Below are 27,563 nucleotides of genomic sequence, written 5' to 3' on the forward strand. Positions count from 1 at the left end.
ACAGAGACAGCACATGTTGAAAGGTCACAACCTGCAGTTAAGTATCTACACATTCGAAGTGTTAAGATCTATTGATCAAATAAAAAGGTGCTAGGGCCGGAGCAATACGGACCACTGTGTCCTACCAGCAGTGGGTCACTAGCAGAGGGACAGCACAATGCAGTTATCCTAACTGTATGGACGCTGGGCAAATATTGAATGTCACAGTTCATTCCTTGTGCCTTAGGAAAGGTTAAAAGGTGCTCTAAGCAATGTCACGCGTTTTTTTAGGCTACAACATTTTTTGTCACATACAGCAAACATCTCCTCACTATCCGTGAGCTGACTGTCCCTTGAACACACTGTAAAAAAATCAGCGGTCTATGAGTTGATTGGCCGTTGAAAAAGGTGACGTCCCTTTCGTTCTAAAACCAGCCACTGGCGACGTGACATGCTGAGTTACAGGAAACACCAGCAGCAGCTGGCTTGAGTCGAGCTGAGAAATACCAGTTCACACCACTGCAACATTTCCCTGAAATGTTCTAAAACGATTTTCTAAAACTTTAGCCTGATCTGGGTTTAACAGTATATTTATGTTTGGAATGGCATTCGGTAATTTCTCTCCCAACCTCTTTTATCTTAATCAACCCTGTCACACTATGTATTAATGTCAGTCTTCAAATATTTGCCTATCCATTTTTTCTCCTAATACCAAACAGCTTCGCCCTAAATGCAACTAACACCAGAAATGTCCACAAAGTCAATTAAACTTAATCTTTTCTTAAAGTTTTAAAGTCTTGCAGAACACAGTTTTCTTTCCCAGGCAGTAGGGACACGAACAATGAGTTTGTACTCCGCTAGTAAACACAGCAGGGTCACATTTCAGAGTGTGTGGTATGTGGCCCCTAAACAGGCAGGATGTTGTGCAGTATGGGAGACATTTCCTTGTTTTGTTAGGGGAAGTACATTTTTTTAACCCAACTATGGCGGTTTGGACAACCACAGAGACTGAAATTAGTTTGAATTGCACTGAACTCAAACTTGCTTTGTTAAAATAATTAGAAGAAAAAAAACACTTTTTTTTTTTTACTCACCTATAGTACCGTGACTGGAGGTACGTGGAGCACACCGCTTTGGACACATGACTGGCTGAGCCAAAGTCTATCACCTTCACCCTGTAGGGTTGCCTCACTGGGTCCACCAGCATGATGTTCTCCGGCTTTAGATCTGCATGAATCAGACCCATGCTCTTCAGCTTTTTCAGGGCTGTAGCTACCTGCTGTAGCACAGGTCTGATCACTTTTAGGGGCAGCGGACTGAACTTATTCTGCTTCAGGAAATCGTACAGGTTCTGCTCAAGCATCTCAAACACCAGGCAGGTGTGGCTGCGGTGCTGGAAGCATTCAAAGGCTCGCACCAGGTTGTGCTCGTCTGCATTCTCCCCACTCAGACGGGCAAGGATGCCAACTTCGATTTGACCCTGCCGTGCATATGAAGGGTGGTTCTTCAGGATCTTCACAGCCACAACCTCGCCCGTGCCCCTCTTCCAGCACTTTACGACCTGGCCAAATGTGCCACGTCCCAAGAAATCCAGCACTTCATATGTATTCTTCATGGAACACAGGACTTCATGCTGTACTACCTGATAGTCCCCATCCCCTCCTCCAGTCCCTCCTGCTGCACCTACACCCTGTTTGGAGGGGCCCCCTCCAGCCCCCACAGCCGCAGGCGCAGTCATGGTTGCGCTCCCCACATTTGTCGTTTGCATCATGGCAGGTAACATTGACAATTCCTCCACAATCTGCATGGCGCTCCCTCGGTTATCCAGCTCCTCACTTTTACGTTTCAGCCCACATCGCTGAGAGCTGTCAGCTGAGTTCAAACCTCCACAGTTCTCTTCTCTGTCACCCTCCTCCTCTCCACCTCCCTCAGCTCCTCCACTGCAGCCCTCTCCCCTTCCCCCTCCTCCTGCCCCTGTTGCTCCACTGCTGCCCCCACTTGCTGTGTCTGTCTGCTGCTGCTCCTTGCCCTGCAAGTGGACAATCCCTGCGTCCTGTCGCTGCTGGGCCGCAGCCGGGCCTTGTCCTCCTCCTCCTCCTCCTTCTCTTTTACAGGGCTGCTGTCTCTGTACACCACGCACCACCACTGTCTGCACAGGGTACTCTTGTCCTCCACGCACTTTCACGCCCACTGCCAAGTCTCGGTTCACAAACGAGTGGGCTTGTTTCGTTAGGTGCACAATGCCAAGGGTTCTGCTGTTCAGATAAGTCCACAGGTGTGCCCTCTCATGGTACACACAGCTGCTGGGCTCGACTTTGAGTTTCTTCACACTGCTAAAGGCACTTGTCTGGGTTTGATAAATGTGTGGTGGGTAGACCAAGACTTGTGAGGCCATACCTGCAGAGAAAGAGAATAAAGCAACAGGTTACTTAGGTCAGTTTGGATCCATTACAAACCATTTCAGCATGTTACATTACATGATGCCATTTTTAACAAACCATACTGAATAACTGTGGAAAGGGTTATGCAGCACATTCATACCTAACTCCAATATTAAACAGCATACAGTGCAATCACAAAAACCTATCTAGCCGTTACATCATCAGCTGAAAAACCAAAGAACAGTCCAAATTCCCCAGTGTTTTCCTGTCTTTATTTGATTAAGGCCGAGGGGGAGTTTAAGTTGCAACAACGAGTTCAAAACAACTGACAGACAACCAAATCCCATTTTGTAGTTTTAATTACTCCTACTTGATGACATGACAACTAGGAGTGCACCCACTAACATCAGTCACTCCAACCGTATATAACAAATTGATCAGGGCAAGATAACATGCTGTAGTGGAGTGCTTGAGAACACCTTCACCATTCTGCCCTATCCTCTGCAAACCCACTAAAACCTCCACACAGTGGATGACTAACTTCTCAAAGGTTTACCTGACCTTTTCCTGCCATTTCCATGCATCCTACTGCAGGTCTCTAGGCAACCAATAGAGAGGGAGAGAGGATAAGAGACAGACAAGGAGAGAAAAATGAAGACACAAAGCATCATCAGGCCAACATGTCCAATTACCTAAGACATGGTTCATTTTTACCTCTACCACATTGTGTGTGTGTGTGTGTGTGTGTGTGTGTGTGTGTGTGTGTGTGTGTGTGTGTGTGTGTGTGTGTGTGTGTGTGTGTGTGTGTGTGTGTGTGTGTGTGTGTGTGTAAAAAGCACTACATGTTCATGGAGACCATCACATTTTGATTTCTCAAACTCATATTTAAAAACTGGCCCAGTGACCTTTTCCAACCCTGTCTGTGTGCCAGGAGCCTATGACCTACTCTTCATTCCAGGGTAAATTCACTTTGAGACAAGCAGCTTGTCCACAAGGGTTTCAATACTTTAATCAACAGTACATTTACAGAACCACGTTTTCCTACATAAAAAACAAATTAGATAAAACAAAATCAATGTTCCGAGTGCTGTGTATAAAACAGGGTAGTTTTACACATATCACAATCATTTTTAATGCCTTATATCCCCCTCGTTAGTCTAAAAATCTATCTAAAAAAGGACAACATAAGCAAGTCAGGTTTGGGCTGTTAGTGCCCCTGTAGAGTCTGCTGAAATAAATACCCCTGAGAGACAACACACTTGTGTTGTGATAACACTAACGCTGTGAGCAGCCCCTTTGACTCTATTCTGAGCAGCTAGATAAGTTCAACCTATTCCCTTGACAGCTCTTTGCACAAAAACACTCTGTGTTACGGTTTGACGACACTGTTTACCATCTTCTCTCTTCGAAACAATTTATCAAATTATCCCAAGCAGGGCTGAAAAGGGCAACCATTTTGGTTGTGAATGAAAACAAAATTGGATGTGCTCCACGGGGAAATTAAAATTGGCCACACTTACAAAAAAATATGTCCTAGCTTTCCAGTCTAGAAGGCCACCACAGTGACAAACGTTTTTATTCTATACCCGATACAGCTAAAAAGGATTTGTAATGGTGTGTACAAGACTGTATGGTAAGACGGTTTTAATTATCATGTTGGTATTGTTATGGCAGCTGGCTGGGGCTTTTCAGTATGCCGTTTGCATGTTCTCCCTGTGCCAGCTTGGGTTTCCACAGTTCAGAAGGTTGGATGAATTGGAGACTCTAAATTACCTGTGGGTGTGTAAGTGAATATCTTGCCTGTCTTTGTCTGCCTTTATTTGTTAGCCCTGAATTAGACAGAACCCCAACTCTCACACAGTGTGTGCTGGGAAGAACCCAGCAAGCCTCTATTATTCATGGGTACTATTTGAGAATTTCCTAAATGGAATTTTCAAAAAAAAAATACACTGAGGTAGTTAGCAATTACAGTAGCACTTTTTGCTGTTTTGATCTGTAAGTTTTATTTTTTATTTTTTTCTATTCTCACACTTCACAAATATGAGGCAACAGCACGACAGTAGCACATGGTGCATTTGGCTATGTTGGGAAGAAACTATGAGAACTTGATCATGCTGGTTTGAGAAGGACTTGATCTTTTTTGCTGTCTGGGTCACTCCTAGAATCAATTTTAACTGTTATTGAAACATTTAGGACACACACAATGCTTACTTGACATACAACCCAATTGTCTGGCCAATACCATGTACCAGGTTTGTGTTTGATTCTTAAGACAGTTTTAGGAGGGGATGGGTTTTTCTAGGCTTGTGAGACCGTCCTGATCTCGCGAGCTCCAGTTTTCCACTCGCAGATCAGTCTGGCATCTTGAGATAGAGAACATTTGGAGCCGTTTGCCAAACAACTGACTAATCAGCGTTGGTTTTGAGGCGGATTTAGGTGTGACGCAACGAGAAGCGACTGTTAGTCTAAACAACATGGCAGCTTCCACGGATGAGATGAGCGTAGATATCGCGCAAGTTTTATCCGAATTAGAAAGTATTCCTTCATTGAAAGAAGAGCAAAAAAAACGGCACGGAGGCTTTTCTCGGAGGAAAAGATGTTTTTGCTCTTCTCCCGACTGGTTTCCGCAAGTGTTTGATCCGATTGGTTGATTTGGCCCGTCCATCACCAACATAGGTGGTGATGGACAGATGTTTATCCAATCAGCTAACCAGTATTTTCGCCCCTTCCCAAAAGTTCTCCAATGGACAGTTCCCAGATGGATATGCCGAGCAAATGCAAAGCAATCCATCTGGTGGAGTCAGGTTATGGTTTTTCTACTTTAATTTGATAGTTTATAAAGATGGTGAGGGGATGCCATGCTTCTCACACCGGGCTTCCGTGCACTCACAAACCTCTGTAATTACGTAACTGCACCAGGCGCGCACAGACCCGTCGTGTGCCACTCTAAATTTGAAACATCACAGTCCGCAGCTACGCCAACTGCGTGGCTCACTGATGGCGATTGGCTCGTTGATCTGTGATAACCAATCATTTTCTCTTCTGCCTCCTTTCAAAACACACCAACACATTCTTAAAAACAAGAAGAGAGGAAGTAGAAAACAACACACATGTAGTACAAAAAGGCAAAACTCCAACAGTAAAGAGCAGAAGCCAACAGGCAAGTGTTATTTACATACACTTCCTTTTGTACTTACAAACTTTCCAATCCATCGTTTTATGAGTGCATAACCTATTTGTACTACTGTAGACGTTTGGTATCATTTCGGGCATTATTAGTGGGGTCATTTATGAGATACATCACTGGATCCGTTAGCCCCTGCGCTAAGCTATTCAGCTGATAACGCTACTCTACGCCAACTCTCCCAATGTTCGACTCAGGTGAAAAAAGCTTCTGCGGGGGGGGTTTGGCTTGAGGTCATGGTGCAAAGGACCCTAGGGTGAAATTACTCCGAACCATCACTTTAAGTCTTTACACGGGAATGTTTTAGATTTGTCTACAGCGGCCACTACAGCGTCGCAGAGTAATGGAAACTCCCACACGGAGGAGAGCGTGACTCGCATGAGTATGCAGAGCTTAACTATTGCAGATTGTGCGCACATAGCCACAGAGGAGATGCTGCACGGGTTTCCGCAGGAAGAATTCAGATAGCACACCCAAACCAACTTAAAGACACTCTAAGTGCAAACTCTGCAGACAGAGATCAGTCCTGGAAAACATTCTGTCCGTCACCTTAGTAGCCAATCATGTCCTAACCCAGTGCACACCACTGTAAACAAGTCGTATTCATGTTTCAAACCTACCATTTCTTTTATTCCTAAACCCTGCAAATAAGTGGACTACATCATAATATTTTCTAGAGGATGGGCCCCCAAGGGGTTTACTAGGAATAAAAAGTTCTTCTTCTCTTATTAATCAAAAATCTACACGGCAGGACTACCATATGGAGTCTAAAGAACTGTGTTTAACTATTTTCAAGTATTTGCTTGCTAATAAAGATTGTTGATAGGGGAGAAAACATGAAGCAAGTTGCATAAATGCTCAGTGCTCTTTTTGTGATATAGCAAAGTCATATAGCAATCAATATTGCAGAGTGACAGTGAAGCGTTTTCTACAGTTCCTCCACATATTTTTCATGACTTACACATGTAATACTACATGAACTGTATAGTACTGTGAGTTTCTTCTCAGTGCCTGGGGAACGGAACCGTTAATTGGCTGGTCTGGAGATGGAGAGCATGCTGTCTGGTGCCAGAGTCCCTAGACGGAGGGAGCCTGTACTTGGACCACTCACCAACTGAGCAATCATAACCAGATTTAAATACAAAGCTTAGTGTAATAAAACACTAATTCAATTTAAAACAAAACTTAACTTTGGCAATGTTTAATTTACCTGACCACACAAATACAATCACTTGGGCTAATGGTCAGGAGAAGTCTGGCGCAAGGATGTAAAGTAGGTAGGGCTGAAACGATTCCTCGAGTACCTCGAATAATTCGATGACTAAAAATCCTCGATGCTAAATGATTTGCCTCGAAGCTTCGTTTAAACAATGTTACAAACGTATCGCTCACGGTGTTTCCGCACGGATGATTATTACTGCCGCACACCGGTCTGACGCTGCTGGCGACACATGCCATGAAACTGACGGCGCAGTTTACAAAATTAAGAAAGAGAGCGTAAATAGTGAGGGAGGGGCTAAGAGAAGGCTGGAGAAAACGACAGAAAGTGTCCAAAGTTTGGAATCAGTTCAAACGTAATTAAAACGAAAACTCTGTACAGTGCGTCTACTGCAAAATCGAACTAGCTTACCATAATAATAGCAAGACGTTAGTGCTCTCAACAGAAAACACAGAGTCTAACTTAGTTGTCCATTCCACGAAGCGGACTCGACAAAAGTAAATCACAGAGTCGTATGGACGATGAAACTACACCAAACACAACAACTACCGAAAACAAAGACAAGAAAATATGTACGTAGTCGTGACCACAATTTGATCTAAAGAGCCGATTTGTTGACTATCCCTTCGGAAAAACAGCTGATTGTTGCGCACAATTTTCTCTGTATCTCTCTCCACGGAGAAACAGCTGATCAACGATCTACTAGCATACGTGTAACAGAGCTGTGTGACATTGTAATCAAATCTATAAATGAAAATAGGTTAAGTATAACTTATATATACTTAATATACGGATCAGTCTCAGGTTGAAACTTGTAGTTCTGAAAGTTAAGTTGCACAACTTACGGTAATGTTTATGTATGTTTAATGTATGCCTTTGAGGTTGTTATTGTATTTCAGAAAATGTTTTCTTTAAAAACAATGTAAAATGGCACTTAAATGCACTTAAAATAGTTTAGTTTTTTGAGAGATGATATTGTACGCAATGTCGGCAATACACATGTTGCTTTTTCCAAAAATTAAACCAAACTATTGCATATTATTGCTCTTCAATAACACAAAAGTATTTCTTATCCGATTACACGATTAATCCGTGGAATAATCGGTAGAATACTCGATTACTAAAATAATCGATAGCTGCAGCCCTAAAAGTAGGCAGCCTTTGCCGTTTCCAAGGTATGGCAGCTGCTGCTATTATGACCATTTGAAGTCAGATACTCTCTTTGTCAGCTGTGAGGCTCCTCCTGTGGCATCGCATTGCCTTCAAAGCTGTAGCAGAACCTTTCCAGCAACCTCGAGTTGCTAAGTAATTGCTCACAGTTGAATGTTTGACCCTGGTCTACTCCCATTAAACTGGAGAAGAAAATAAACACTTGACACCTGTCCACAATGAAAACATAGTACACATGGTTAACCAACAAAAGTGCCTTAAGACACAGAAATAATAGTAAAAGGTGAGAGGAGGAACAGGTGATTACAGTCACGCCATGTTGTTGGGGGGAAAAACAAAGTCATCTTTCAACCCCATTTTCACCCTCATCAGTGAAAAACAAAGGCAGTAATACAGTCAAGGATTGTGTGTAAATTTACATGGCATGTAAATTCAAAAGGCCTTTAAAAAAGTAAACCATTTACCATATAACATGCATCAGTGGGTTTTTATGAACTGCTGTTATGTGAATATTCACCTGAATACCTATTCTTTACTTTTTGTGCTGTCCGGTGAAGCAAAGGTGAGGTTAAATGGTTAGTGACGGTAATACAAATACACTACTGATTTGTTTACAATAGAAGCTGTGGAATATGGCACTTCAACATCACTGCTTATCCCAAAACGTTTTCCATCTGCAATAGTCATAGGTGAGAGACAACAGAACCCAAAACCGAGTCAGTGTGCTGTACTGACACACACACCCTTGACGCAAGTCAGTTAGGAGCGGTCGAACCTATTCATCGCCATGTGGCTTGATTTTACAGCTAACAGTGATACACAGTGTTCTTGCTGTGATCAGTGCAACTTTGACATGTGAGATGTACCTTTGCCATTCTACAGCATATCAAAAACAGACACACTGAGGATTCACACTTTAGTCGAAAGCCAGATGATTGGGAGACCAGCTCAGGTAGTTCTAGGTAGTTAGGTAGTTTTAGGGCTGCACAATTAATCAAGTATTAATCACGATCACGATTTTGGCTTCCCACAATTAAATGAACATGATCATCACGATATCACCGCATTCAAATAAATACTTTGCAAAGATTGTTTGCTTAGCATGCTTTAAATGTTTTTCAATTTAGGTCTCAGGGGCCATCCACACGGAAACGGACGCAAACATTCTTGAAACCATGCCAGGAAAAAAAAAAAAAAAAGATTGTTTTGGTACATGTGGACGTGGCCTCAGTATGCTTCAACCGAACTAGGTTGCACAACGTATTGTAGGATTGGGGTCTGGTTACATGCTCTACCATATAGAGAACAAACTCCTCATTTTGGCTACTTGTGATTTTAAATTTTATTCACCCACAAGACCCAGAACATGTTTGGTTATTTATGAAATAATACATTGAGGTCTTCTTAACTACTGCTCAATTCAGATGATGATACCAAATGCAGACTGTGAAAATGAAATAAACCACATCAGTCCCTCTCCGCTTCCTGCTGTTGCTATCCCTCGATTGTTAGGCAGGGGTTGCTGCCTTAACTCACAGTACCACAACCTCATTACACACTGTGGGGCTTTGCCTGTGTCTCGTGAACATGATCTTCTATGCTTATTAGATAAAAAGGCCCTCTATTTTCTAAAGCATGTGACCACATGGTATTTCCACTGTGAACTTATGACTACCATTTAGAAGTATCCTCCTTGTTGGATTACCTAGTGCCTGTTTACAGGAAATATACTTTACAGTTGACTATTATACTAAAGGGATAGTACATGCTGTTTATAAGCAACGTAAAAGTACCAATTGCACTACTCAACATGGTGATATCACACCATCATGGTGCACTCTTTATTTAATATACGTAAAGCACTGACGCATCCCCTTTATATACACTTTGTAAACATAGAAGAATGTTGAGATACCAAGCACAAATAGGCAGAGATTAAAAAGACAAGAGGCCTCATGACCCCTGATACTGGTCATTCTTGCTTTCTGTCAGGAAAATATGAAAGATACTTGATGTAGCCTATGCCATATGTCCAGCTGAAAAACCCAACATTTCAGATGCCTAAAATTAGAGCTGGGCAATATATCGATATATCGATATCGTGATATGAGACTAGATATCATCTTAGATTTTGGATATCGTAATATCGTAACATGGCATAAGTGTTGTCTTTTCCTGGTTTTAAAGGTTGCACTACAGTAAAGTTGTCATTTTCTGAACTTACCAGACTGTTGTAACTGTTCTATTATTTGCCTTTACCCACTTAGTCATTATATCCACATTACTGATGATTATTTATCAAAAATCTCATTGTGTAAATATCTTGTGAAAGCAACAATAGTCAACACTACAATATCGTTGCGTTATCGATAGAGGTATTTGGTCAAAAATATCGTGATATTTGATTTTTCTCCATATCGCCCAGCCCTACATAAAATCTATGTAGGTAAAGTTTCACTAATAGGCAGATGTGTACAAAGTAATGCATTTTGCATTTATAGACACCAGACGATCACCTCTATCAAACATGTTTTAACAGCTGTCACCACGTTGCACACACTGAAATACTAGACGCCCCAACAAGCACTTATATTGATCAGCAAAGCATTGATAGAGTGGCATACTGTTACACTTCTCATTAATCTAGCCATGAACACAGTAGCTGAGTGAGCCGTTTTACCCTAACCAGTTATTTCTTTCCTCACCAGTTTCCGGACAAAATCATCTACCATGTTATTAAAATCCAGGGCTCTGACCAGATCGCTGGATGCATATAGGTAATTACGTACTGCCTGCTGGAATAGATGTTTATTTCTTGGGATGTTGGACATTTTCCACCCATCACTTTTGTGATTCATGCAAGTTACCACACAACGCATTCTTGTTATGGCTGCTCTTCCCATAAACTCTCAATTATTCTGTTTTGTTTTCTGCCTCATAGCTGTACGCATATCTCAAGATGATATCACTCGAAAACCAGTCTTTAAGTTGCCCACAATGCAATACAGATAACCAGCTGCCCCAAGTGTAGCGCATCTGTGCAGCATAACATCACATGTTACAACATGTATGTGACAACATGTTCCCAAGTCATGGCTCCCCACCACCATCAACAACCAATATTACCCACTAACATAATTGCAGGGAAAACACAGTTTACACGTTTATTTATCGGCCACATTACGCTGACTGTCATTACTGGCAGCATTACAAGCCACAACCTTGCTTTTGTGGCCTTGCTACTGATAAGCTGAGGAATGTGACACACGTACAGCAGTCAGGAGTGTCTATGCAAAGGGGGAATCACACAAACATAGCAGTACGGTGCTGGACTGTACTCATAGTGTTGGTTCACAGTATTCACAGACGGTAACCGATTGCAGCTTCGCCACCACAAATGTTTCGAGACAGAGTAGGTTGCGAAACTTTAATACCAGCATATCTCTACTCACAAGAAAAACTTACTATTTTAGTGGTTTATACTATCACAGATATTACAAATAAAAACAGCAGTTGCCTTAGGTCTAGCAACAAGAACTGAAACTACAAAAACAGCAGCACACAAACAGCAGTCACAATGCATTATACTTTTTTGACCAAACTCAGCAGACATCTGCTGCCAAAACGCCCATTCAGTATTTGCTGGACCATTGGAATTTTTCAGTTTAAAGCAAAACAAATATCCACAATATATGTTATTCGTTAGTTTCAGTGCAGTTTTGCAGGAGGTGAAAGTACATTAACTTTTAGCTCTACAGGCCGCAGTACAAGTCTTGCTTTTTTCCCTTTCCAGTTTCACCTGGTCGGATCTACTTGTTGTTGAGAGAGGGTGTGCTTTAACGGCATTAGTGGTACGGTCAGGACCGAGGAGCTTCCCAATAATGACGTCAACCCTGAAAGAGCATTGCAAGATAACTAGCTAGCCAACCTAGACTAGATTCGATACGCAGCTTCGACACGTCGCTCACTATAAACACTTGTAAAAGAGCCGCTGAGGTCCCTTAAATACCGCTTTACATTTGCAATTACTGTTTAATAACTGTAAGTTAGTTTAACAGGTGACATTAGCTACTACTACTACTACTACTACTACTACTACTGTGACTGTCTAAAGTTAGACCAATTAGATATGATTCTGAAAATTCAAAAAGGTCTATCGAGATTTCGCACAACATTATCTGGCAACATTTTTGCTAGGTCAACTGAGTCACGTACGAGGCTGGATGTGAGCGAATTCACATATGAAGTCACATTAATACAGAACTCACAAGATACGTCACTCAATTCATATTGTCCATGTAGGGTATGTTAATCATCAAAAGGAGAACGTAACTTGTGTTAGTTAAACATAGCTAGCGTCAATGATCTACGCATCATGTAAAAAAAATCAACGGGTCGCCGTGACAACACCATAACAAACACAACACAGTGTCAAATGAAATCTCGTTGATATACTCATATGAGTCCCAAGCAGCGGCCCGGGTTCGAATACGACCCGCGGCCCTTTGCTGCATGTCATCCCCATATACTATCTATATAGCAAAAATATTCCCTCTCTCTAAATTTCCTGTGAATCTGCAATAAAACATAAATAATATACTAAAACTTTAAACATAAATAATATGTACCACCAAAGTTATCGCTACCGCTGTTTAGCAGGACAATAAATAAATAAATAAGAAATTCACCACTAACGTCAGCTAGAACATTTCTTACCCAAAGTGCTGACAAAGCTAGCTAGATACGTATATTTTAAACCTTATCAGCGAAAAGCTCGCTAGCTAAGTTTGTAGCTAAGTTATGATGACTTTGTATTACGTCACATATAAACTATCATTTCAAAGGTTGAGCTAAACAAATAGCACCACAGACACCGATCTCTCCACCACTTACCTTCACATAGAGTCACTATAAGTATAATCCAGGGCTTCTCTGAACATGTTATGGACTCATAAATCCATACCATGCACAGTTCGCCTGCATTGCTGCCATCTTGTCCTAGACGACAGGAAGGGAGAGCTCGCTCTCGGTAACGCCACCATCTCCCACATTTTAAACATTAAGTAACTCTTTCATATGAGCGTCCAGAAACACCACATCGAGCCCTGGTTGTAGCTACAAAGTTCAAATTCGTCTCCTTCCTCTTTGGGCGAAGTAGCCCATCTCTGAAAGTGTGTCCGTTACCCCGTATAGACGTGTTGTTCCACGGCCCTGCCAGCCTCTAACATGTCCCTTTTCTCTGGCTGCAAGCAAATGTTTGTGAACTGACGGCATTGGCCAGACCAGAGTAATCGATCACCGAGCAGACACGTTCACAAAGATTCTCGATTCAGATGTACAATACAGGAACGCAGCGCAATTCAGTGATATTTATTTATTTATTTATTTTAACAGGGACAATGAAGAGTCATTGACCGTCCCATGATTAGTTCAACAGCAACATTTCATCAGCAGTCCCTGGGCAGGCAAATCCACCCACATTCAGCACAATACAATACAATACAACAGACACAAAATGGGGAAATTATCTCTATCTTATATTATCTAAAATACAATATATATATATATATATATATATATATATATATATATATATATATATATATATATATATATATATATATATATATATGCTAGCCTACATAAAGACTTTGTGAAATGTTAAGATAGGCTATGTGTAATTACAAGGATGTGAGGAATAAAGATGTGGATTGCTGTGATCTGAGGGGTTACATTTGACTTGTGAATAAAAAAATATTAAAGTTAAAGGGTTTGTGTTCAGCATTTGCCATGTACTCCCCTAAATTGATGTGATATCAATACAATTACATCCTCAAGATAGTATCCTCAATAAACAAAACCTGAAAGTTCTGCATTTGAATAAAGAGTTGGAAAGGATATGCAATGACAATGCGTGGTATGCCTAAGGGGATCAACTGAATCTGCATTTTTTTATTTATTTTACAGGCATACATAACTGAAAAGCGATAAGGGTTAACTGATTGCTCAAAGGTATACAAAAATATATTAACAAATCTTAGGTCATGTATAATGTAGTGAATCAATTTATTTATCTGAAATGTGCTTCATAATTGATATTTGAAAATGCAATGGAACCTATGATGATAACCAATATAAACAATAATAATTCCTTTTATTTCTTCTGTAGCCAAATGCCAAGAGCAGAGTGTTCTTAAGGAAATTTGTCGGGGAGCATAAGATGAAGTCTACTGCTCAGACAGTCAGGAGGCACCCAGCTGACAAACAAAGCTGCATAAACCCCCGGTGTCTGAGAAGACCAGCTGTAGGCCTAATCTAATCCACCAAAATGCAATTGTTTAACCCAGTCTTTAGCCTACAGTCTCCCAATTACAGACAACAAACCACCCCGCCTAGTGAGCTTGAAAGCAGGTGTGAACACCTCTTGTTTAACCTGGTGCATCATGAGTAAACACAGCTGGGGTGGTAATAGTGGAAGCAGACTAGCCTACGCTTTTAGTCCCTTCTCATGAAAGACACAGGTGTGCTTAGAGTGCTTCCTATGTTTGTCCCTCCCAACCTCATCCCAGTCAGTGCATGGTTAACTTTCAAACACACATTATTCAATACTGTGACAAAGAAGCCCCTTATTAAAAAATATCCTATAAATAATCATACACGAGATGAGTGTTCTTAATAGGTGAGAAAAAGACACTTGTTCACTTGTGATCAGGTAACTGCTCTGTGGTCTTTTGCTCTGGTCTGTTTCGAGTTGTTGGCCACCTACATCCATGAGATACACACAAGCGCGCGCTCTCGATGACTAACATTTGTCTTCCCCTACTGGCCAGCAAGGTGACCAGCATTTTGCAGTAGGTCTACAAAAAGCAGCTTTTGTTTTGTTATTAGCTGATAGATATTTCACGGAATATTTGTCTGATGGCTACTGCGAGAAGCCACCTATCGGCCAAACTCAGGAACTTGGTTTCCAGTGTCATATGAGTCACCTGTGAATGCACATGTTAATAGTGAAACATAATTTGCTGATGTTTTTGTTTTAACACAGTAGGTTACAATTATTTTTTGTCACATCTTTAGCTTTAGCTTAGAGTAGCTCGATAAACAAAAGACGAATAAGTGCTGCACATAATAAAATACAACTCTCTTCCATGCTCCCAAAAAAAAGTCCAATTAGTTTTGAGTCATGTTTTATTTTGAAGGATGCGCATCGGAAGTTCTATTGTTGTTGCTGCTGGCGGAGCGGAAGTTGGAACTCATTTCACGCCATTTTGAGATATCGGCCAGACGTTGAGCAGCTAGCTAGCTGCTTGTGGGCAATGTGATCGACCCATTCGAAGCTATGCCGATTACTTAGTCGTTTTTTAAGATTGCCATCACGTTATTATTTAAGCGTTAATCCAATTTATATAACATCTCTAACCTAGATTACTCTTCCAGCCATGGCCACCGAGGGAACAGCCGACCAGGTAACGTTAGTTAGCTGCATGCAGTTCGGCTGAGGGGCGCAAGCTAGCTAACCCTTGAAACGCTAGCATAATTTAGCTTGTGTTTTATTCTTGGATAACGTTAGCTAGTGTGTAAACTCTGTTCCAATATAGCTATGGATTATGTTATGTTTATACGCCAGTGTTAGCTAATATTATACAATTACGGATATTGTTTGTGTTGGGGTTTGTCGTAGAGCTGTAACGTTAGCCTGTCGTACGCCATATTGGCTGGCTAATTGTAGCATTGTCCAACGTGAACGCGTTGAGCTAGCTACATTACCTACCTGTTAACTTGATACACACTTTCAGGTACTTCTAGCTAGCTAGTTATTCAACATAACGCATTCACGGAGCTGGATGCTTCTCAGTGGTGGCAGATATGAAGACCTAACGTTAGCTAGCTAGTGGGGGGTAACGGCTTTCTGTGTTTGTAACTTGATTTACCTGCGAACACGTCATGTTTCTGTTCCTTATATTTCTGCAACACACTGCAGGGGCGTGGCCAATAATTCAAGGCCCATTAATTAATATTTAACCCACTCTATTTACCGTTAGCGTTATGTTGACCCTCCTCATCTGTGAGCCCCTATGGTCGCCACCACACCACAGACTGCACTGCAAGCCTATTCAGCAGCATAACCCTTTTCCCCCCATGCCTTTGTGTTGTCTTGCAGGCAGCGGCAGAGTATATTCCAGAGAAGGTGAAGAAGGCAGAGAAGAAGTTGGAAGAAAACCCATATGACCTTGACGCATGGAGCATTCTGATTCGAGAAGCACAGGTTTAGTGACACAGAGTTGTATTCCTGGGGTTAAGCAAACTGGGAATATGGGTGGGGGGATAAGGGGGTTAGATGCAATATATTGTCAAAATACAAAGTACTTAATCTTTTTCTCTTAGTATGATTTACTTTTCATATGTTAAATAGTTTGGCATGTAATGCATTCTCCTTCTTTAGAACCAACCCATAGATAAAGCAAGGAAGACATATGAGCGACTTGTCACACAGTTCCCAAGTTCTGGCAGATTCTGGAAACTGTTCATTGAAGCCGAGGTTAATATTTTTAAAATTTTCTTTAGTGTGCATGGCTGGGGATTTTTCTAACATGATCAACAATGTGATTTTCACACAAACAAAATGTCTCAATCTTCAATGAAGTTTCAAGTCACAATTCTTGTTTTGATTCACTAGACCTGACTGCTTTGTTTGGTTGTTATCACCTCAGGTTGATGTTCAAGAGTAATGAATATAAACATTTTGACAGTTGAAAGCATCTGCTTAAAAATATCCTACACTATGGACCAGTAATGAACATAGATGTAGGATGATGTAAAACATTTAATTTGTCAGGCAATAGCTAGACTCATGAAGAATTGTGCCTTTAAACACAAAGGAAAAAATTAGCTCTAACCATTTCTTTTTCAGAAAATTCTTATGTTCCCAGGATTTCAAAAAAATATATATTTTCTGCGTCATATTTAAATGGGGTAAAGTGCATTTGTTGCATGTTTGCTCTGCAACAGTATTAAAACTATTTTAATGGTATTGGAGTGCATTAGCCTTTTATTCACTTGTCGTGTCAATTTATTGCCTCCTGTGTCATTTCTTTTGGGTAATTTTATAAACCTATTTTAATGTGTGGCCCCTTCATTCCTTGAGACATTTCTCCCCACTCCTCCTGAATATACGACCAGCGACCCATTTCCCTTCATACCATCAACAGGCTTTGCTGTTATGCAATAAGCTACTGATATGATGATTCATGTCCCCTTGCACATTCTTGTTTTTGCTAACCTGGTGAAGTCATTTTCTGATGCCCCCAACCTCTGCAGGTGACTACTGCAATTGGTGTTAAACACATTGCACAACGTTTAGCAGCATTCTCAAGCATCAGGATTTAGCTTCTAGTTTAAAGTCCAGTGTGTTGTTCTGGATAATGATTACCACTATGCTGGGAGTTGGATGTTGCTGTATGTTGAGTTTGTAGTGGTTTGTTGTTGTGGTGCTGCTCCCCTGGGAGAAGCTACCCCTGCCCCCTCCTCTTCTCCGTACCCTCGCCCCCAGTCTTCATCCACTTGGATTACCCAGTTCACAAAAAGGCCTGGTGTCATATATGTAATGAAATAGATATACATATGTATATGAAATGGAGAAAGAAGACATTGCTGTCTTTGCCAAATGGACTAGGCTTTTCAGAAACTATCCTCCTACACAGGAGATGAAATTTGCAGCAGCTACCACCTCAATGCTGGTTAAATATGCAAGTGGCTGGTAGATTTGCCTCACTCATCAGCCAAAGAAAGAATGGCAATCTATTGAGTGGCTGGTAAAATTTGAACATTCACTAGTCATGTGGCCAGCGGCGAACAGAAATAAATTTTACACCCTCCGCTGCCTACAGTTGGCAATAACTGAACTTCAGTAAAGCATCACTGTCACTATCCACACTAATATCATTACCCCGTCTAAAAGAGATGTCAGGCAGCACAACATAAAAAGACAGAGCAGAGGTGTCACTACAGCTAGTAGGGATGTTTCATTTGTTATTCTTAAAGAATATGCAAAAGAGCAGAGAGAATAAATTAAAGTAGATTTGAACATCCCTGAATCTTTAATTTTGTGGCAGACTAGTACTTTTCTTATAGGTGACAGTTTTAGGTTTGAAACCAAGGCCAATATTACCCTGATATTTTTTTTGTAAAATATGTAATATCCCACGATATGAAGTTAAATGCTAAACATATACAGGTGCAGCTTGTCATGTCAGTATTAACATTTGCAACAAAAATAAAGCGAATATAATGATCCGGCTCTGTTTTATTGCAAAATGATTAGTATCAGAATACACTTAACAGAAAGTTAAAGGGAAAGTGGGCAGAAGAAATGAGGAGCCAGTTACACTGCAAATAGGCCAGTCTATTAAAATAAAGAAATATTTATTTATTTATCATTAAGTTCTAACTTCGTTTCGCCTATTTATTATTTAGTCATCACCTCTCCCAACTTAACTCCAAACCACAATTCAGCCAAAAACATAGCCCGAGATACTAGTTGGGCATATTTGCATATAGGTTTCTTTTTGTTGCAATGAGAGACCGGACATTTGAATTGGCATGAAGTTATTTATTTAGGCTATTTGATCCTAGCTAGAGATTTAAAAGCAGACGGTGTAGTTCTTAAATCTCAATTTTTAAATCAAGGCATATGTTGGCAGTACATTTGAATAGCTTGCAATTCATAGTATAAAGGCATTCTTTTATTTGGTAAGTATGTGGGTTAGCTGTTATTCCCCTCCTTCATGAGAACTCTATGTAGGTTAGAACTTTGAACTTACTGACATGTTGGAAACCCCCATGCCCTCACAAACCCCTCTTCTGTGAAATCAGTCATACTCTGCACTTTTTGTGCCATAGAATACAAAGCACTTTCCCTAAAGATCAGTGTGCCCTTGTGTTTGTGTGAGAGTCTGGTTCTCTTGAGATTTTACATAGACCTTATTTGTAAAAGTTGCACACTAGGCAAATTATAGTGGCGTATTTTTCATTGGTCACTTTTTTTTTAGATAGTCCAGCTCACTGAAATGGCCAGTGGAGAAAACATGCCAGCACATGTTGTCTGACATGATGCTTGTTGACTTATTTTTTTATTTTTATTTTTTTATTTTTTTTGGGAAGTGCATATTGAGGCAACTTCCCCGAGTCTGTCAGTCTTTGAGACTATTTCAGGATAGTTTTTGTTGTGCTTTTTTAAAAGATTATTTTCGTTTTCTTTATATTTAGCATGGACAGTATGCTCTATGACAGAGATCAAATGTATTGTTTATCTTGAGGTAGAAATCAGCAGGAACAAAAAAACAGCATCTTATTTATCTCTTATTTATTTTCTCATAGAAAGGAAATGTCACAATGTTATTGCTTGTATTGTACGGCATAAATGATTTAAAAGCAGTAACCAAATGCAGTCGAGTTTCTGTGTGTGTGCACAGTTTCACCCTTGTTAATTGCAACGTAAAATTGTTGGCCCTGAGAGAATTGGATCACAGTAGTATAACTATTGAGTTTATATTATGTAACTTTATTATTTGAACTTTCTTTTCTCATATTGAAGTAGGTCAATGGTGTGTTGTAGATTTTTTTTTTTTTCTGGCAGTGATCTTTAGTAGAGTTTGTGCTTTATGGTGTTATGTAACCAGGTACCAAAGGTTTATTGGTGTTTTAAGCCCCCAACGTCTCCTTCCAGGCAGCAGCGCTGCCCTAGGATTAGGCAATGGTTAGGGTTAGGTGCCTTGAAGTCAACGGTCACAGCGCTGCCTGGAAGGGGACGTTGGGGGCTTAAAACACCATTGAGAGTACCAAAGACTCACCCTTAAAGTGGCCACTTGAGGTGTAGTAACCTCTCCCTCCAGGAGGGGCATCTAAAAAAGATCTGTTACCATCCCACCAGCATATTTTACCATTATTGCAGTCTAACTACTGCTTTTATATAGCTGATCTATTGTAGGGCAGCACATGGAGAAACATTTATGTCTCTGATTAGCATCAGTTGTTGCAAAGGCTCAGATTTAACAGATTCTGGAAGACTACAACTGATTCTATTACATAAGAATTTACACCTTCATTGTATCTAAATGTTTTGCACATTGAAACGCTTTAACAAAAAATCTTGCTTTTAGTCATGGTCAAGAAGGCTTAATAGAATGTCATATTCCAGATTGTATATCTGAGGCAGTAAGAGATATTTTGTAGGTGAATTGATAAACACCGTAAATGCATTCTCTAAACACCACACACACTTGTCTCTCTTACTATCAGAGATTCACATTTGCCTTGTCTGTTTTTTAATGAAGGTGAAAGCTAAATGTGTCGGATGTTGCAGTACCTGGAAAGAGTAATGTAGGTCAGTCTTTTTTTGGGAAGGCACCCTAAAGGCACTCTACACTGCAGTTGGCATTACTGCATAGTTTTACAAGAATCCAGCTTTAGCAAATTTGTTTCTTAGAAAATTTACTTTTGTATGGGTCCAGTGTAGAGGTTGTACCGAATGTGAGTTTTTGTACCAGAGATTAGGTTGGCCACTTGCGTGAAATGCATGCGGCACCTCAGAATATTGCATTGCTTTGATCATACGTAGCATCATTATTAAAATTACCTTTACATCTTTAATTGTTAAATGTTGCATTTTCCTTTGGATGTTTTGTACTGTATTTGTACATTTCATTGTAGATGCAGCTACATTTGTTTAAAAGTATTTTTTTTATACCTGAATTAATAGTGGACAGTTAAGAGGTGACCAGGTACAAGCAGAGGGGGCGGATCGAACAATAGACGTTGCTATCACAGTATGTGGAGTGTGTCTCAACCAACAGGCCACACACCTAGATAAAGGTCACTTAACCACTCCAACATGGTGGAATTCAGTCGATATTATATATATTTGACAGAATTCCATAAACCTCATTGTGTAGGCATGCTTTTAAACTTACCTGCAATGCAATGTTAATAATTTGACCGTTTCAATGCAACAAAACGGGCATCTTACAGCAGTCCACTGTACTTTCTCAGTGTCTTGGGGATATTTACCAACCATGTAAACTATTTCATGTCACTTCCATGCTGGTTTAAATCAGCTTTTTCACTTTGTAGAGCACATTGATGTAAACACAATGGAATTGGTCTACCAACTTGGAGTGCTAATATTGCTGCAACAGTGTAAGGGTACATGCTCACCTAAGGCTGTGAAAGGAAGAGATCTTTAAAAAATACTGATATACAAATAGCACTCATTTTGTTGGGATTTTTTTCTGTAACACATGGGCACTGGTGTTTTTCTGGGTTATGTGGCACAATCTACAAAGAAAATAAACCCCTTTTTAAAAGTAATTTGTCATTCTTGTGTGAATTTCACTTTGTTGATCTTAAAGGTCCTGTGTGTGTGTGTGTGTGTGTATGCGAGTGGACACATTTGCATGAATGCATGTAGGGGACTTTTGAATTAACATTGCATTTACACTCTTATTTGCAGATCAAGGCAAAAAACTATGACAAGGTAGAAAAGGTAAGTGTCCATCACAGTCCTGGAAGCTGACCTGTGTGATTTTTGATAATCAGCAAGGCTCATCTGACTGTTTCTAATTAGTCTAGCTCTTTAATACTGTAATGATTTCCACTAGACTATGCGTTCACAAAATTGTAGTGTCCATCATCCTTGTATTACAAGACATCTAAAACATACATGTGAAAGGCAGGTCATTTTGGTCCCAACAAGCACACAGTGTGCAGATGGGAGAAAATGGCTTTTTTTGAAAATGAGTGAAGTGCCTTTGAAGTGAGAGTTCATTTCCCTGCATACTGGCTTGCAACCATAGCTATTATTTTGTACCTACTAGGTAATACTACTATAGCTGTATTATTAGGTTAAAAACTATTCATTGTTTCACCTCTGTGTTGATAACATATTTTTTATATATATAACCATGATTTTATTTTCATGGAAATATATTCAACTGATTACACTATTAACCTCGGCGTTGGCTTGGAACTGATTTGTTGGTTCTCACTGGTTTGCCACTTTTAATAAATTATGTGAGTCTATCCTGTTCAGTTTTTGCCTGAAAGTCAAGTTCAACCCATCAAGACAACGCATCCCTTCAAACGAGCTTCAAACTCTGGTGTATTCATTCGATTTTGGAGGAGCCCACTGAAATGTAGGGCACATCTGAGGCCTGTCTAATGAAGCAGAATAAAAAAAAAAAAAGTGCACCATATAACTGTGCTGAGTAAAACCTGGAACCTCCCCCCAAATCTGGCATATGCTTAAGTTAAAACCGCTTTTCTGGTAATCCTCCTACATGGGATATGCCACTAATGACCTGCATGCGAGTTTTGAGCATGGATTTACAAAGCCAAATAAATGGAACACTGAAGATGGGTGGTTGTCGAGTATGTTAATATGAGTTTGTGTCTGTATTCTAGTTATTTTATCTTGTGTGTTTGCCACTGTAGTTGTTTCAGAGATGCCTAATGAAAGTCTTGCACATCGACCTGTGGAAATGTTACCTCTCGTATGTTCGAGAGACCAAAGGGAAGCTGCCCAGCTACAAGTAAGAGAACACGCTGCATAGTGGGTTTAAGTATGTTGACACACTGCTGTACTGTAAAATACACATACATTACCTCATTATTTTTTCTTTTTCATCTTCAGAGAGAAGATGGCCCAGGCGTATGACTTTGCCCTGGATAAAATTGGCATGGAAATTATGTCCTATCAGGTACACAGATCTGAGCTATTCATTTGTACCTGTGTATATACGTTTCTGTTAACGGACGTCACCTAACGGCTATTCTTTCATCCCCTCAGATTTGGGTGGACTACATCAACTTCCTCAAAGGAGTGTACGTGTTTTTTTCTTTCCCCCTGTAATATTGTGAGAATTCAGAAACTGTTAGCCAACTCTGAAATGTTGACATTTTTGTTTTGTGTTCCATTAGTGAGGCGGTGGGCTCGTACGCAGAGAACCAAAGAATCACTGCAGTACGGCGGGTGTACCAGAGAGGCTGTGTGAACCCCATGATCAACATTGAGCAGCTCTGGAGGGATTATAGCAAATATGAGGAGGTGACCCAGGCCTCTGTCTACCTATACTGTATATGTTAGCACATATGGAGTTTTAGCTGTTAAAATGTGAGAGTGATGGAGTGCTAGACTGACTTGTCTATTTCGTGAACAGGGGATCAATGTGCACTTGGCCAAAAAGATGATTGAGGACCGAAGTAGGGACTACATGAATGCCAGGAGAGTGGCAAAGGTGAGTGTCGCAAACATGCACAGACGTCTTTGGGATCCTCGTGCTGTCTTTGTAAACTATCAGAGATTGTTGCATGCTTTGTGTAATTCAGGAGTATGAGACTGTGATGAAGGGGCTGGACAGGAATGCACCATCGGTACCGCCCCAGAACTCCCCTCAGGAAGCCCAGCAAGTGGAAATGTGGAAGAAGTACATCCAGTGGGAAAAAAGCAACCCGCTGCGCACAGAAGACCAGACCCTCATCACAAAGAGAGGTGACTATTTATGCTCAGGATGTGCTGTGTTGGAGTTTGTAAATCTTTGCAAATATGCCCCAATTGGCCTGGGATTCCAGTAATTACGCTGGTATGCAGTTTTAATCATGTTTTGAGCATCTGTCAATAGAGATACATAATGTATGAAGCTTTTTCTTCTGTAGGAATGCAGCCACTAGAGGGCATAGCTTTTCTCCCCACTCACGGTTTAAATGCATTGATTCTGTATTTTATGAATCTCAGTCAATTGCCGTTGTGTTGTGTGTTGCAGTGATGTTTGCCTATGAGCAGTGCCTGCTGGTGCTGGGCCACCATCCTGACGTTTGGTACGAGGCAGCACAGTACCTGGAGCAGTCCAGCAAACTGCTGGCAGAGAAAGGGGTAAGACATATAAAAATAAACCTTTCATTTCAAACCCCTGTTGAGTATATTGCAGAGGAGTCAAACTCAAAACGGTCCTATAATTGTTTGCGTGTTTCCTCTCAGGATATGAATAATTCCAAGCTATTTAGTGACGAGGCAGCCAACATCTACGAACGTGCCATCGGGACTCTTCTGAAGAAGAACATGCTGCTGTACTTTTCATTCGCAGACTACGAAGAAGTGAGCGTCCAGTTGCTTACTCAGCACAAATTGCAATCAACACCGTAAGAATAGCGGCGACTTATCAGCATATATCTCTGGCTTTCCTCATAGAGTCGCATGAAGTACGAGAAGGTCCACAGCATCTATAACAAACTGCTGGCCATTGAGGACATTGACCCCACGCTGGTCTACATTCAGTACATGAAGTTTGCCAGGAGGGCAGAAGGAATCAAGTCAGGGCGCACCATCTTCAAAAAAGCCAGAGAGGATCTACGCACGCGTCACCATGTGTATGTGACGGCAGCACTGATGGAGTACTACTGCAGCAAGGTAGGTACACATAATCACGTGTTTAGTATATGGACAGTGTAACTAAAATCAATCTTTGTTTTTTTGTAAACTCTTTTCATCTTTCCTTTCCCACAGGATAAATCGGTAGCCTTCAAGATTTTTGAACTTGGTTTGAAGAAATACGGGGACATTCCAGAGTACATACTGGCATACATTGATTACCTCTCACACCTTAACGGTAGGTAATGTGTAATAAAATGCAGAGCTAATACACAGAGTGTAAGAAAATACATTCTCTACTACTAATCCATTAATCTAAAAGAAAAGGATCTTGATGAAATGAAAGATTTCTCCTCCATCATTGTCCTAGTAATGGAAGATAAATGCGTAACCCTGTTTTTTGTCTTGCTCTACTACTCCAGAGGATAACAACACCAGGGTTCTGTTTGAACGTGTCCTCACCTCAGGAAGCTTGTCGCCAGAAAAGTCCGGGTAATGTCAGGGATTGATTAAGTTGCGTGCACATATGCAAGTGGCGTTATAATCCATATGTCTTATGACGTTTGTTGATTTTTGTTTTTCTTCAACCCTTCAGCGAGATCTGGGCTCGGTTCCTGGCTTTTGAGAGCAACATAGGAGACCTGGCCAGTATCCTGAAAGTGGAGCGCAGGCGTTTCACTGCCTTCAAGGACGAGTATGAGGGCAAAGAAACCGCCCTGCTGGTAGATAGATACAAGTTCATGGACCTGTATCCCTGCTCTGCTAGTGAACTTAAGGCCCTTGGATACAAGGTGTGTATAGATGACACAACATGGCATCTCTTGCTGCCAAACCAAGGCTTTTCTCTCTCGAACTGATATTTAAACTGTTTCCACTATGTGTTCGTAGGATGTGTCGCGTGCCAAACTGGCAGCAATGCTCCCAGAGACTGTGGTGACGCCCTCTGCGCCTTCACTAAAGGACGAAGCTGACCGTAAACCAGAGTATCCCAAACCTGACACCAATCAGATGATCCCCTTCCAGCCACGTCACCTTGCCCGTATGTAGTCCGTAGCTGCCCAGCGTCTTCTCTCCACTCCACAGGCTGTTGCAAATCAGTTAAACTCTGCGTTTAAGAATGATGTCGTTGCTATGCGTCTGCACCACTGTCTGTCCTACATTTACTTTACACATAAAAGGATCCATCTTTGATGCGTTTTGTCCCCACAGCTCCAGGTTTACACCCTGTCCCTGGTGGAGTTTTCCCAGTCCCCCCAGCTGCTGTTCTCCTGATGAAGCTGCTCCCTCCGCCTACGTGCTTCACTGTGAGTAGCAGCAGTTTAATACCATCAAGCTCATATTTACTGGTAATGAGCAAAAGACGAAACGGAGCAGAATGCAATAAGTTTGTGATTGTTTCTCGCTGCAGGGACCCTTTGTTCAAGTGGATGAGATCATGGAAACATTCAGGAGATGCACACTTCCTGAGAGTAAGTTGTCAGCGCCTTGGATGACTCCAGACCATTTCTATTTTTAGCCACGCTAGCAACGTGGTAGCCGGGCATCACCAGTCTGGAACCTCCCAGTTCATTTTCGATTTCTATGGGGTGTTGACAACAGGCACAGACCAGAATATCTCTGGACACAACTGAATAGACCTAAAAGCAATCGGAGCAACTAAATGACGTAGCGCTGTGTGACACATGCAAGTTGGGGCGGTGCTTGGTCCGTTTTGAAGCAAGGGAAAAAATGGTTGCCTGGTCACACGCTTTTTAAAATTACAGCTAAACCGTAAACTAAACTGCGTTTCCGAAAACATTTTAGGCAAGAAATAGGCTATGCATTAACAGAATCTTGATTCATATTTGATCAGCACCGCCTAGTTTGACAGTTTGATCTGAGGTGCGTTGGACGCACTGGACGCAGTACGCCTGTTATTTTCGGTCTGTGTTCGGTAAGCGGGATGCTCCTCGGTCAGTCATGGTCTAAAACCAGCCCCGTGTGAGATAAACGGTCGTGATGAGTCCGTCCAGGTTCTGGCCGGCTGGAAATCTGTGTGAGTGGGAGGGGGACCAGACGCATTGGCCAAAATAAATGAAACCTAAGCTTGCAGATTCCTCTGGTTTCCAGGCTAACAACGTGGCTCTGGTGATGGAAACGTCAGTCAGATGTTTGGTTCCTCCAGTGAACAAAACCAACACACTTAAAGTAAACTATCTTAAACATGCTCTAAGCGATGTCATGGGTAAATTTTTGTCACATACAGCAAACATCTCCTCACTATCCGCGAGCTGCCTGTCCCCTGAACACACTGTAAAAAAAGCGGTCTCTGTAGACAGTCCAGGCTTCCAGCGTTCCAGAAGGATTTGGGGGTGGGGGTTAGTGCGCGGAAGCACGGAAGGGAGGGGGAGGGGATGGGATGAGGAGGAGGAAGGAGGGGCGAGCTAGTCTGTTTTTGTTTGAAAATACTTTGAACGTCAACAAGTAGTGCCGTCACCCAGCATCGCTTAGAGCACCTTTAACAACTGATAGATGAAGTGGCATGAAATGTGTTGGTGTGTCAAAATTGTTCTGCCCCCTATGTGACATGCCACTGATGTATTTTCTGTCTCTATAGCTGTTGATGCTGCTGTAGAGCTGATCACTGGTAGACAGCCCGATGCAGGAGGGGAGGGCAATGGATCCATGGAGAACCATGCTGTTGCCAAGTCACTCAAGAGGCCTAACGCAGACTCCGACGAGGAGGATGACAAAGGAGCTGTGGCTCCGCCCATACACGACATCTACCGTGCACGCCAACAGAAGAGGATTCGATAAACCATCTAAAACACACACTAAACCCAACGAGAATGTAATCTTAACAGGTGGTCATGTCGGGTAAATGTACATGTCCACATTTCTGAGTGCGTCTGACAGATTATACATTCATTTCTCTCTGTACAGAAGACAAGCATACACACACACTCACACAGACATACATACAGTATGTACACCTGAGTGTTCTCGTGGCTTTTTTCGTTGTCAACAGTTTTTATTTTTAAAGACTGACCATTATACTGTACAAAATTTTTAATTCAACCATTGATTTTGGCACAGAGCTCAGTTTTGGCCTTGTGATGTTCCAGTGATGGCAAAGTGGAATCAAGCTTTTTTTAAATAACTGGAGGAAACACAAATCCTTTCAATAAAAATGGAAAAAAGAATTCAACTAGATTGGCTTTTTTTTTTTTG

General features: G+C 41.2%; 2 protein-coding genes across 8 annotated transcripts in view; one reads left to right on the plus strand and one right to left on the minus strand.

Moving 5' to 3' along the window:
• LOC120555471 (homeodomain-interacting protein kinase 3-like) overlaps positions 1 to 13,188 on the minus strand; it is a 51,331-nt gene extending 38,143 nt beyond the window's left edge. For 5 of the 7 annotated variants that reach the window (XM_039794168.1, XM_039794167.1, XM_039794166.1 and 2 more), the window contains exons 1-2: positions 12,827 to 13,188; positions 1,074 to 2,376 (exon numbers count right to left, since the gene is read on the minus strand). In XM_039794168.1, the coding sequence (XP_039650102.1) occupies positions 1,074 to 2,376; positions 12,827 to 12,899 (1,376 nt within the window). In that variant the 5' untranslated portion in view covers positions 12,900 to 13,188. The remainder of the gene's footprint in view (positions 1 to 1,073; positions 2,377 to 12,826) is intronic. The other 2 variants (XM_039794171.1, XM_039794170.1) reach the window with 1 other exon arrangement.
• Positions 13,189 to 15,186: 1,998 nt separating this feature from the next.
• On the plus strand, positions 15,187 to 27,540 carry cstf3 (cleavage stimulation factor, 3' pre-RNA, subunit 3). Its single transcript, XM_039795044.1, has 20 exons — positions 15,187 to 15,399; positions 16,095 to 16,199; positions 16,377 to 16,472; positions 21,441 to 21,473; positions 22,421 to 22,518; positions 22,620 to 22,686; positions 22,776 to 22,810; positions 22,907 to 23,033; positions 23,146 to 23,223; positions 23,315 to 23,477; positions 23,749 to 23,858; positions 23,964 to 24,080; positions 24,174 to 24,392; positions 24,489 to 24,591; positions 24,776 to 24,845; positions 24,949 to 25,144; positions 25,242 to 25,392; positions 25,563 to 25,657; positions 25,762 to 25,822; positions 26,950 to 27,540. Exons 1-20 carry the CDS (start codon positions 15,373 to 15,375, stop codon positions 27,147 to 27,149), a joined length of 2,151 nt encoding a protein of 716 aa, XP_039650978.1. The 5' UTR covers positions 15,187 to 15,372; the 3' UTR covers positions 27,150 to 27,540.
• Positions 27,541 to 27,563: the final 23 nt, after the last annotated feature.

Source organism: Perca fluviatilis, chromosome 3 (genome assembly GCF_010015445.1).
Source record: "Perca fluviatilis chromosome 3, GENO_Pfluv_1.0, whole genome shotgun sequence".
Taxonomy (NCBI): domain Eukaryota; kingdom Metazoa; phylum Chordata; class Actinopteri; order Perciformes; family Percidae; genus Perca; species Perca fluviatilis.